Source organism: Psittacula echo (genome assembly GCF_963264785.1).
Source record: "Psittacula echo genome assembly, chromosome: 5".
In the NCBI taxonomy this organism is placed as follows: domain Eukaryota; kingdom Metazoa; phylum Chordata; class Aves; order Psittaciformes; family Psittacidae; genus Psittacula; species Psittacula echo.
Genome location: NC_137739.1, coordinates 23898228 through 23911629, shown reverse-complemented (window position 1 = coordinate 23911629; position 13402 = coordinate 23898228). Strand labels below are relative to the sequence as shown.

The 13402-nt window shown below is 37.9% G+C and overlaps 1 protein-coding gene across 1 annotated transcript in view; it reads right to left on the bottom strand.

The window, feature by feature from the left end:
- The window catches only part of LUZP2 (leucine zipper protein 2), a gene marked incomplete at both ends in the record, with an annotated part of 198275 nt that overhangs the window by 60522 nt on the left and 124351 nt on the right, over positions 1-13402 (bottom strand). Inside the window, 2 exons of the mRNA XM_080619303.1 lie at positions 5117-5179; positions 10118-10180. Of these exons, the coding sequence (XP_080475429.1) occupies positions 5117-5179; positions 10118-10180 (126 nt within the window). The remainder of the gene's footprint in view (positions 1-5116; positions 5180-10117; positions 10181-13402) is intronic.

The following is a 13402-nucleotide window of genomic DNA, read 5'->3' as shown; positions in this document are numbered from 1 at the left end:
TATGATGTGAAAACAATTTCACATAGATTTGCCTTTTTTTTTTTTTTTTGACTCTGCTGTAAAATGGTTTTGACTATAAATGTCAGTTTAGCTAGGTTAAGTCTTTAAAACATATCATAGAATCACAGAATACTTAAGGTTGGAAAGGACCTTAAGATCATCAAGTTCCAACCCCACTGCCAGGGGCAGGGACACCTCACACTAAACGATGTCACCCAAGGCTCTGTTCAACCTGGCCTTGAACACCGCCAGGGATGGAGCATTCACAACTTCCTTGGGCAACCCATGCCAGTGCCTCATCACCCTCACAGTAAAGAATATCCTTTGCCTCTTACATATAAAGTCAATTCAGGTGTTTCCCAGACAGAAATACTTTCTTGAAACAAGTCCTTGAAACAAAAAAGAAAAAAGATTCATTTTAATCTGTCTTCTCTTCTTATATTAGTCTTTGTAAGCAGGTATAAGTCTAAATTTGAGGTGTTGACATGGTTCTGCTTACTCCTTTAGAGGAATTGAGTGCTCAGTAACTGAAACACTACTTACAAGCATAAAAGAGAAATGAAGGCAAGTAACAATCTGCTCTTAATTTGTGACACTGCACTCCACAGAAACATGCGAATTCAAGTGTACCACCACGGAAACAAGCTAGACCACTGTGAGGAGAGGTTGTCAAGCGTTGGGAGCAAGGTTCTTCCCTCGCTCCTTCTTCACGTGCCTCTATTCCAGTCACCCTCACTATCCTCTCTCCTGCCTTCTCCTTTCCTTCTCTACCTGAGCACCATCTGCTGCTTCCTGATGCCAACCATCTCCCAGCCCTGCTTTAAGCTTCCCAGACATCCTCTAGCTTCATGCTGGGCAACAGGTGCCCCTAGACACGTGGAGAAGCCTGAAAGATCCCCCAGGGCCACAGACCAGTGTCAGTGTCAGTATCTCCCTTGACAGCTATGCTTCAGAAACCAGCCATGTTTGTGTACGCAACTGGAGCAAACTTGGTTTGCAATTCAGGAGTGTACCTAGTTATAAACCATCACACTCATGGTAAGACCATGTACTTATTATATACATATGTGTATATATATAAAATATATATATTCATATATTTATATATGCAAATATATATTTGTTGTAAAACAGATGCTATTTACTTGCTTATTTCAATTTAAATTCTACTATGGAACAAATATTAAGCATATTGGTAGGCCAGACATTGCTCACATTTAAAATTTTCTTTGGTTTTTAGGACTGTTTATCTTATCTTTTGCCTCAGAATTCAAATGACAAAAAGTGAAAACAGAAGCACTAGATCAACACTTCTGAAACTCTGAAGTAGAATCCTTAGAAATTCATCACCAAAAAAGTAAACAAAGGTATACTCAAGCCATCGCAGTGGACCGTTCTCACCATTTAAAAGAACTATTTCACAAATACAAATTACTTGTATAAACTGATAGCGAATTGAATAAATTATTGATAGATTTATTTTTCTTCACCGCATATTCCAGTCAGACACACAGTTCATAAAATATTTTAATGAACAAAACCCCCTAAATTATTTTTAATTCTTTCCTAATTTAATATAACTTGTGACTTCTTCTAGGACAGTACAGCCAAATGAGGGGAAGACAATTAATAAAGAAGGAGCAATTGTAAAATAAGTGATTATGAATGCCTGAAACAAACACAGATCTCACTTTAGCACAGCATTTAAACTTCAGGGTACTTCACTCAATCAGGGGTTTAGGACCACAGTAAAATGACTGCAATTAAGAGTAGATTCAATCAGAACTAGTAAAGGTAGATATAAAATTAAGATGCTTAAGTGAAAATTTTTATTACTCTTTCCTAAATTTTTCCATTATAATACAAAGCAAATTTCAACTGTTAACTCTTTTAGGATACTAGGTTGCACAATTTAAGGCACTGAACACTGACAACGAGACAGGAGCTCCAATTCTAGCCTCAGCAGAGACATTACGTAATTTCTGTGACTGTCACTGTTTATCTGTCCTATGGCATTATATCACATAGAGGTACAAAAATATAAATATACATATGCACATAAATTATCAGCTAGATTACTTTGAAAGAGTAACCAAATACGATTAGCTTATGTTATATTTACTATCATTAGTTAAGTAACTGTCACACAATGTTAAAAGTAAATATAATTTATCAATTCACTGGAGTATTAAAGGAGAAAGCTGTCTTTCCCACCCCCTCCTCTTCCTCTCCCACTTAATGGCCAGAGCTCTAGTCAGTGCAGAGTCATTGACAATAACAGTTACCAGAATTTAAGAATTAGTTTCTCAGTGTTGCTTATGCAAAACTAAAAGCAAACTGCCCCTCCTAAATTACTTCACGTTTATCTGCACAATTAATTCCACCACAGAAAGCAGTAGTTTAACGGACATGGACTGAAACTTTCCCTCATGTCATTCAGAAATCTAATAGCCTGAAGTTACATTGTGCTGGTGAAGTGCTATGAGAAGCTTGAAATATGCAAAGCTATACAAAGAACAGAATTCCCTGAAGTCCTCAGTAAGGCACACAGAAAACGTCAAGTTTAATGGGGTGGGAATGCAGTGGAAAGGCAGAAATGGTAGAAGTCCTGCAACATCAAAGAAACTAGCAATCACAAGATTACCACACACACCATTTGTGCTCTGTGCTGGCAGAAGACTATCCATCCCCTGTTTTGATCTTTTATCATAAAGAATCAGAGCTTCACAAAACAGCTTCAACAGCAAGGATAAGATGAAATCAGTTTAGTTTCTAGTATCAAAACAACTAGAAATGAAACAACATCTGTTCTTGCCCAAACCTAGCAACCTCTCTCTGATCAGACAGGTATTTAAAAAGCTTTCCACCCTCTACCAAATGGCTTCCACTCTGGTGTATCAGGTCTGAAGACAGACACACACACACAGATCAGCACACTCAATCGCCCTTAATCTCCCCTTCCCCATATCTTACACGATTATTTGGGAGGATAACATAAGCTTGCTGCTCCCTTTTCTGCCTAAATCCTCCCTTAGTCAGGAAAAAGATCAACACAGAAAAAATATTTCTGGCTACAATAAATGATGTATCGAATTAGCAAATCAGGCAGCCAATATCATACAGAATTGAATACGGTCAAGAGATGTTTCAGGTATTTGCATATTGCAGTTCTCAGCATGTGGGACTTTGGAGTCCATTTCGCGATTCATTAACATCATCCACATAAAGTTCTCAAAGCATTTTTAATTACATTAGTTCATAATTTCCCTAAAAGGCATGTAACATTTTCCCTATTTTGCAAGTAAGTGCATTCAGAGCAGAACTCGCCCTACGTAACTTGGGACCTACATCTGAGCTGGTAGCCTGAATATCTCTTCATATTCAAAATCTATGTCTATTCAACATAGGCCAAAGATTTTAAGGCATAACTCATGTGGCCAAATGTAGACATAGTCTTTAAGAGAAGATAAATTCTCCATACTCCCACACCAGTAGCGGATAACTCTCCAAGGAGAAGAGAGCCTGTTGTGCAGACACCCATACCTGTTCAGATAAGAATCACTTCTATTCACATTCACATGCTGCATTGCTGCCATTATAACACAAGTAACATACACCCCTCCACCACAAACCTCTGATCTTTACATCTGAACCTTAACTACTACACTGTCATGGTTTACTGGATTAGGATGGATGGTCATTTTATGTATGCCAGCAACTTGCCAGACAGCCTTTCCCATTTATGTTCACTCCTTTGTGCTCCTGTCATCCTTCTCCTCTTCCCTAAGTTGTTTTCAGGTGGGCAGCACTTACCAAGTGTCCCCTTGCTAAGCATTACTACGCAACCTAGCATTATTCTGATTCATTTTGGGGATCACTGCATGTTAACATAATGAAAACAAGTAGATACCAGTACCGAACGATCCTGCTTCAGCTAAAGAAAACAAGCTTTCACACCCAGGCAAGATTAGAAATTAGAACCTTTTCCTCTGCTCAAGCTCTCAAATACACATAAACTGAACCTGAAGAAAAATATATTGTTTTTGTTAATGCTAGTTGGTATTAAAATTTAACTGTCCAGGTGCCTAATATGCCTAGTTTTTATCTCTAAATCTATCTCCTGGTTTGGGCCTTATGATGACCAGAAATAAATGTTCCTGACAAACCTTGGAATCAACCTCTGCAAGAAAAAAGTCACACAAATCACACTGTGTTTTTAGAATGAGCTATGATATTTCATCTTCACAGCACTATGCATACAATAGAGGGACAGTAGAGAGAGTTAAACACTTACAGAAGGCAATTTGGACCTCATATTGAGCTGAATTACTTTGCAAGTAATTCTATCTCTAGTCACTTTGAAGATGACTACTTATCTTCATCCTTTATGCCAGGAATAAAAGCACTGCTCAATTAGCGGTCTCCAGTCAGGTGACCTGAATCTCTCTCCTTCTTTAACAGGGATTAACTTCTCCCTGTGTTAACAAGGATTTGCTGTGCTTCAGCAGTGTATGTTTTGTCATGTACCCTCCCCTCCCACGTTTTTTTTTTTGTCAATGCCATGGAGGACTGCTGATCAAAGAAAATGCAAGAACCATCCCTAAAATATACTATTGTTCAGTTAGAAAGTTGAGAAACATGTTACAGAATATACAGAATAGGGCAATACCTTTTGGTCACCAGCAGGAAACTGGAGCATTGCTTTATGTGAGCATGTAAATACAGATATTCATAAATTAAATACTTGCCACTGCATTTCTCTATTTAAAAACAAAGGCACCAGACAAGGATTTAAGCTTTGAATCTTCTCTTTTTTTTTGCCGCAGAAAGCAATATAATAAAAAGCACTGTCCCTGTTGTAGTGGTCTGGGAAATAAAAAATTTAAAAAAAAAAGGGAAAAAAGAGAAAAAGAAAAGAGAAATAAGAATACATGATATTTCTGAAATTGCATGATGACATTATGTCTGGTTTTGGTGCTTTGAGCTCTTTTCTGTGTGGTAAGAAGGAAATGACTCCTTACAACTACAGTAATAAAGGCAGCTATTATACTCCTAGATTACTTCAATACTATAGTAACTCTAACACTTTAGCTAAGTATAGAGAAATAAAACTTACCTTAAAAATCAAATCCTTTTTCCCATAACGAAGCTCTTTCAGCTGGGCTTGGATCTTTTTTGACTGAAAATGAGGAATGTAAAATCAGGTTGTTGGGGTTTTTGGGTTTTTTTAGATACTTACTTTTAAAGTCAGGAAAAAAAGGTAGCAAGTTCTAAAACCAGCAGAAACTAGATCAGCTTTAAAATGCAGAAAAATAACCAAAACCAATGTCAACTGCTTTTTCAGGGTAGCAGGTCTAAACCAGGCAAAAGTGCCAAGAGAAATGTAAAAGGACACTCACCTAAAGCACGCACATGAGCTAATACTACTGTGAATAGCTATGTGGATTACACATTTTCAACATGAGATGTTATTAATACTTTCCATGAAACATAACTGAAGGCATCACCTTCGAAGTAAACAATCATCTTTTTCCAAGAGGGAAAAAGATTCCATAGCATTAAACACGTTTTTTGTAATGACCAGGAACTTCCAGCTGGTATCCAAAAGAACTAGGTTCTCAATTTGTGACCATGTGCTCCAAAATAGGAATAGTTATGTTGATTTATATCAGTTTAGGATGATATTTATTTTAAATACTGTCACATTTATCCTTAAATAATTTAAAGTAATGATTTATACATTCTTTTATTTATTTATACACAACAACATAGAAATGGGGCTTTTTTACACTACACCAAACTATCCAAGGAGCATTATTTCACCCTTTATCTACAGATCCTTCCAAAGTAATATTACATTTTTTAGACAAAATCCAGAGTCTCAACTGATATTCAGTACATTTATTAGTTAATGCCAAATATTTAGATCTCCTTGGAATGGATTAGAAGTCCATTTACTGAAACAGCAGATGCATAAACATAATATATTATAGATGATAGTATATCTTTCATAAACAAACTGGAGCTTTTGGGAAGATTTTATGTCTTTCCAATTGGTGCAGTCAAATTCAGTGACAGGCTTCTGGGATGGATGAATGAATTTAAAGGTAAAATTTTAGAACCCACTTCAAGTAGTTAAGGAGGAATGCCAAATGGGTAATCACATTCTGTAAGATCTGAAACAAATAGCCAAGATAAGCTCAGTTCAATTCTTCTGTAACTATATTTGCTGTTATTTCATCTACAGAGCCATCTAGAATTCATCTAGAGTGCAACTAGAAGTGTCCTCTGGCCTGGACCTGGACCATATCATCAGTAGAGCTATGGAATATATTCCACATCCACATAGACCACTGAGAAAACCCTAACCAACTTAAATTGTTCTACAAGTTGTACTTAAGAAAAAATACAGTCTCTGTGACACAGCCTGATGGCTGTGCTATAGTGGCTATAGTGGGATCTAGCAGTTACAATTAAGGTATCACTCATTTGCTCAATCACAAACCCGTGATGAAATTAAGAGTTACAGAGCTAAATGTATTTAGTGTGTAATTTAAGTGACTCAAAAGCACGCATATGACCTGTCATTCTTTGTGATAAAATTTGGCTGGTTTGAGGGTTTTCTGCATTTCCTGGGAGAGGACTTAGAAAACTGACACCTTTTAGTGCAGTCAGTGGGATAAGGCCCTCCTAAAAAATTGGGCAATAGCAAACTCTAAACCAAAGCATGTGGGAGCATTTCCTGAACATACCCCTTTCTGTGTTCTGGGAAGCCTGAGGTTTGCACTACCCTCTCCAGGGCTCTGAATTCTCAGAGAAGCAAACCTGGCCCTGTCAACTGTGCAGGAGCACAAGCATGCTCTCATATATGCAACTGGAAGAAAAGGAATCACAGGGCTCATTACAACTGTCTGCATGCAGCCCCAGAAAGCAGAGCAAAGCAGGAGCTTCCTGGTAGGCAAATCTATCCATGAAAGCTATTTGCTCTAATAACTAGAAGGATACTGATTTCACACAGTTGTTACGCATGGTGACTATACTACTTAATTAAATAGCAGAAAATACATTGTGTTTCTCTGGCTGACATCACCTAACTGACAAAACAAGAGGAGGATGCTCCTGCAGCATATTTGCTGGTTCTAATGGCACTAACCTGCTTAAAAGCCACAAATTTGCTAGGATAGCCCCAGAAGGAGTCAGGATAAAGGAGCAGTTTCCTTTGGTAGATGAGGATCAGGTCAGGGATCAGTTAAGCAATCTGGACATCTATAAATCGATGGGTCCGGATGGAATACACCCACGGGTGCTGAGGGAGCTGGCGGAGGTCATTGCTAGGCCACTCTCCATCATCTTTGGTAAGTCGTGGGAAACAGGAGAGGTGCCTGAGGATTGGAGGATGGCAAATGTCACACCAGTCTATAAGAAGGGCAAGAAGGAGGACCCGGGTAATAATAGACCGATCAGCCTTACCTCCATCCCTGGAAAGGTGATGGAACAACTTATTCTTGACACCATCTCTAGACATATCAAGGATGAGGGGGTCATTAAGAGTAGCCAACATGGTTTTACCAAAGGGAAGTCATGTTTGACCAACCTTATAGCCCTCTATGAGGAAGTAACTAGGTGGATGGGTGATGGTAGAGCAGTAGATGTGTTTTTTCTTGATTTCAGTAAGGCATTTGATACTGTCTCCCACAGCATCCTCATAGATAAGCTAAGAAGTGTGGGCTTGATGATCAGGTAGTGAGGTGGATCAAGAACTGGTTGAAAGGAAGAAGGCAGACAGTTGTGGTCAATGGGGCAGAATCTAGCTGGAGGTCTGTGACTAGTGGAGTCCCTCAGGGGTCGGTGCTGGGACCAGTGCTGTTTAATATTTTCATCAACAACCTGGATGAGGGAACTGAGTGTACCCTCAGCAAGTTCGTTGATGACACTAAACTGGGAGGAGTGGCTGACACGCCAGAAGGCTGTGCTGCCATTCAGAGAGACCTGGACAGGCTGGAGAGTTGAGCAGGGAGAAACTTGATGAAATTCAACAAGGGCAAGTGTAGAGTCTTGCATCTGGGGAGGAACAACCCCATGTACCAGTACAGGTTGGGGGTTGACCTGCTGGAAAGTAGTGAAGGGGAAAGGGACCGGAGGATCCTGGTGGATAGGAGGATGACCATGAGCCAGCAATGTGCCCTTGTGGCCAAGAAGGCCAATGGCATCCTAGGGTGCATTAGAAAGGGTGTGGTTAGTAGGTCAAGAGAGGTTCTCCTCCCCCTCTACTCTGCCTTGGTGAGGCCGCATCTGGAATATTGTGTCCAGTTCTGGGCCCCTCAGTTCAAGAAGGACAGGGAATTGCTTGAAAGAGTCCAGCGCAGAGCCACAAAGATGATTAAGGGAGTGGAACATCTCCCTTATGAGGAGAGGCTGAGGAAACTGGGTCTCTTTAGTTTGGAGAAGAGGAGACTGAGGGGTGACCTCATCAATATTTACAAATGTGTAAAGGGTGAGTGTCAGGATGATGGAGCTAGGTTTTCCTCAGTGATGTCCAGTGATAGGACAAGGGGTAATGGGTGTAAACTGGAGCATAAGAGGTTCCATGTGAACATCAGGAAAAACTTCTTTACTGTGAGAGTGACAGAGCACTGGAACAGGTTGCCCAAGGGGGTTGTGGAGCCTCCTACGTTGGAGATATTCAAGGCCCGGCTGGACAAGTTCCTGTGTGATGTACTCTAGGTTACCCTGCTCTTGCAGGGGGGTTGGACTAGATGATCTTTTGAGGTCCCTTCCAACCCTTGGGATTCTGTGATTCTGTGATGATTCCTAAAGCCTGAGATTCTGAAAGTTTAAAATACACTCACAATCCACTGCCTTGAGTGTTAGTTAGCTTAGGTTTATTTTGCTGAAATTCTCTGACAGCCAGATTTGTCACACTACAATAAATTTAATTTGAGGCTTTGCCCTTAGATTTGACAACATTTATGCAGCAAATATTAGAGACATAATCAGGGAAAAGATCTCCATGTTAATCACCAAACACTGAAGACATTATGCAACTAGGAAAAACAAACTTGAAAAAAAGGGAAAAACAAAAAGCTATGTTGCACACACTGCCAATTTTTTAAGTAGTAAACAAGAGAAGGAAGAATGTTTGTATTCATATGCCGTGACATGTTTCAAAGCAACAATGGTGGGATAGGAAGACAACATAGATTTTGAGGAGCTACAAAAAAATACCCCAAAACCTTGTTATTTCCTACTATTTAGGATTGTTAAGTAACCGTGGTTGCAGATCTTCAGTTAGGCCAAATAGCTAATATAACTAGAAATCACTACTTTGACCTCATAGCATTGACCTCTAAGTTAAAAGGTAGAGTCTTTAATGCAGAAAACACATTCAAGCATCATGATGAAAATTTGACCCAAGAAGCAAAGCGTTACGTTTGTGTTTCATTCCAGCAAGGTGCAATGACTTTCACAGAAATTATAGATGCAAAAACCATGACTAAAGTAATGTAAATGAGTAAACCAGATTCGTACATAGTAATATGCTCTTTCATGAAAAGTTAAATAGCTAAAGGGACTGCTCGCATGAATGCACTCACTGGTAGATTTATGTATTAGCAAAAAAAAAGGGCTTTTGCATCATAGACTGTCTTTACTAGCTTGCTCCTGAGTAGAGAGAAAATTTCTTTTTTTCATACAGTGACCCTTTTTCCTTGAAGTAATGAAACATTATAGGAATCTATAATAATAAATCTTTCCTGTCTCTTCATTAATTTCAAAAGACATTTAGCTTTTCCTGTCTTAGTCTAGGCATACAGAGCATGGAAAGGAAATCAGGTTTATATATGTTATAGGTGTATAATATACATCTACAGAGCTATATCTACTTTTCATTAGCATGCCCAAATGTTGTTTTATTTGTCTAAAACTTGAGTTTGCAGCTTGCTGACACATTTCAGTTTCTTCCAGTGAAGTCACAGAAATGAAAGGAGATAAGAGCACTTTAGGAATGCTCACCATACATGCTGAATATATAATTTATACTAGAACTTCAATACAAAAGACTTTGATGCAAACTTCTTTTGAGTACATTAGATTTAGAATATAGAAGAACCTTACTTACCTCTTCTGCATGAATACCACAAAGCTTGTTTCCTGATAAGAGCTTGGTTTTGAGGCTTTTGTTCTAAGAGGGGAAAAAAAATTAGTTTTATTACTGAGAGTTACTGAAATATTAAGAGACCAGTAAAACATACTGGTTTTATTTTATACATGGATAACACCTTCCAGTCATCAGCAAAGAAACAGATAAGATATATATATCCTGGCACAGTATCCTCTCTCACAGGAGTCTATGATTCTATAACTTTGCATTAAACCCTCCTTTCAGGGAAACAGCCCTGCACATAGAAACCTAGCAACATAGCAACTGAAGCAATTTAGATTGGATACACTGAGGTAAAAAAAGAAAGAAAAATCCCTCTAATTCTTTCCTGGTGTCAAATACATAGCGCAATATAATTTTCAGTAAATCATTATAGCAACTGAGTAACTGGGCCCAGGTCTCACCACTTGACCTTGATCAAATTCATGGGGTCTTTTTGCTAAATGCCTGATAGCATTTTTCCAACTCAACATGATTTTTCATGTATAAGTTTTAAGTGTATTTCTTCTCATTTTCAGGAAAAAGAATAAACCCTGATAAAATGAGTTTTCAATAGTCTGGTAATTCTTCCTGCACTCCTCAATCATGTTGAATAATTGACAATGACATGTAAAGACTTCTCTGCAGTGAGAATATCTATCAAAACTGTTCAGAAACATGAGCAATAAGCAGATCTTCATGTGCTGGACATAAGATGCTGAACACTAAAAAGAAATTAAAAGAACACCGAAACCAACCTCTCTCATATGCTACACTGCATTTCAGGAATGAGTAGTTATTATTGAATAGCAGTAACATTCTTGAACATTCTGCACGAGAACAAGCTGGCATTAGAGAAAAAAAAGGTCATTCCACCCAGCTCAAATTTAGACCCACATCCCACGGAAACTCTGGAAGCTTTGTTTCCAAAATTAAAAGCTTGGAGGTTTTCCAGGAAAAAAAAAACCACAACTTTTCTTATTAAAGCAAATGCAAAGAAACTAAAATTCCACTGAAACCTCTTTTGCACAATTCCAAAATAAAGATACATCAAAATAAAAATGACATCTTTTCAGATGTTTCACTGTCACTACCTATTGTGCACCAATACACACTGCTGCAGAAACAATAAATCTTTTCCAGCTGTTTGACACAGATACCCACAGTTCTTAATGCAGCAGAAAAGAATTGGGATGTTACTTTGAGGCAACCCAGATTCTACCTCAGAAAATATGATTTACAAAGGGCTGAGTGTGTGTGGAGAGAGAAGAAATATTACCCTGCTAAGTTTCACACTCTTACTTTTTTTTCTTCATTTGAAAATGATGTTGTAGCTCATCATAGAGCAGCACCTTATCATACTAACCACTGTAGAGATAGAGAACATGACAACCGGCTCTGCACAAAGGGGATTAAGTAGCAGATACAAGATGAACAGAGATAAATCAAACAGAAACCAGAGAGATGAAGCACACCCAACACATCTGTTGCTCTCCAGGGGTACATCTAAAGAGCTCTGTTGTACTGTGATCACACAGTAGATAAGACCGATTTCACATAAAAGATCAGCATCACCTCTTGAGGTGATGGCCAGACACTTGTGCCAAAGGCACTTTTGCATTAAGGAACCACACTTAATTAACCCAGGAAGTCTTGTTTTGACTAACTAGCTTAAGTATTCTCCAGTCCTCCTAAAGTTTGGTGATGGTTGGTTTAGGTAACAGACTCTATTCATATTTCAGATCCAAAGTAAGAATGACCTGCAGTCCTTATATTTTTTACTCATTTATCTTCCTTTTGCCAAGCCTAAGCTGCTCTAAGAAATACTTCTATTGGTACATTAACAAGTAACTTCTACACGTGCTATTTTGAGAAGACCCTGCAGCAACACAGAACGCGAAGAACTGAATTCCTACCATCTCAACAGGACATAAATTTAGTAATCACAATTCCCACATTTTGTGCCAAAGTAGCCTGGCAAAAGAATATAGTTAAAAGAATTTGTTCAGAACCAAAACTTGATAAAAGTATTGTAAGTTAGTGGATGGACTGCATTTTGGAGGTTTAAGAGGATTCACCAATTCTGTTTCATTATCTATGCAGTCTATCAGCAACAAAACAAAAACCACAGTTACCAGAATGCAGGCAAAATAGTAATGATTTAATTAATTTGCACTTAATAATGTGATAAATGAGAGCAAGCATCAATTATTGAGAGCATAGTAAGCAGGAGCTTGTCAGAGGTAGATGACAACTTCTTGTTTACAATTTGACTGATTAAATATTATTTTAAAAATCACATCAATGTTAAAAATAGCTTTGCATCCTGATTATTAGTGGTAATTTTCTATAGCAGAATGTTCAGTATACCAGTATAAACACGTGAAGTGTCATAGAGCCTGGTTTGATGAGAATACTTAGTTAAATGTGGCAAAATGAAGTCTGATCAGATACATATTCCATAAGTTTGATAGAAAGGGGCTATTCAAAATCAGATCAATCCATCAATGAAAATTTTAAGTTATAAACGCTGAGTCACAACAGAAGTTCTGACTTCAAGGTCTTAGAAAGGGTTCAAGATGACGCTTCCTATTTTCCTACTAATTATCATTCAAAGAACAACAACAAAGAAGTTAAACTAACCAGAATTTTACACAGTTTTTATTTCACGTATTTCATTTCTTGATAAGTAGTTTGATGGAAAAGATCTTTACATTTCAAGTTTAAAAAATAAAAAAGTGTAAAAGTTTAAGGAATGAATTAAGTATTTGTAAACATGTCTTTAATAGCCTCTTCTAAAATTATACAGCATAATTATTTTAAATAGACATGGCCTTTTAGGTTTAGAGAAAGGATACTATTATATTCAAAATAAATAGGTTATTTTAATTTATTTTACCATCTTAGAAAGCTTATAGCACAAACTGTTAGCTGGAGTGTTTGCATGCAATCATAACATTCAGCCAAGTAACTGTAGTAGCTAACTCTGAATTTGCTAATTATTTTAGCTCATTTTGTATCAGTAGTTTCAGTGCATCCCGGTGCAGAAAACTTCTGTCAGCAGCTGCCACATGTGCAAGAAACCTGCTGTCTCTTTCCATGCAATCAATTCTTACTGTCCTGGTACCTGCACTCAAGAAATATACCACACTGAAGTACAGTGTCTATTCTGCGTCCTCAAAAACCATGAGAACTCTCAGTGACAACTAGTCAGATTTGTTAACATATTCCTCATGGAACTTCCATATTGAAAATAAAAAGCTT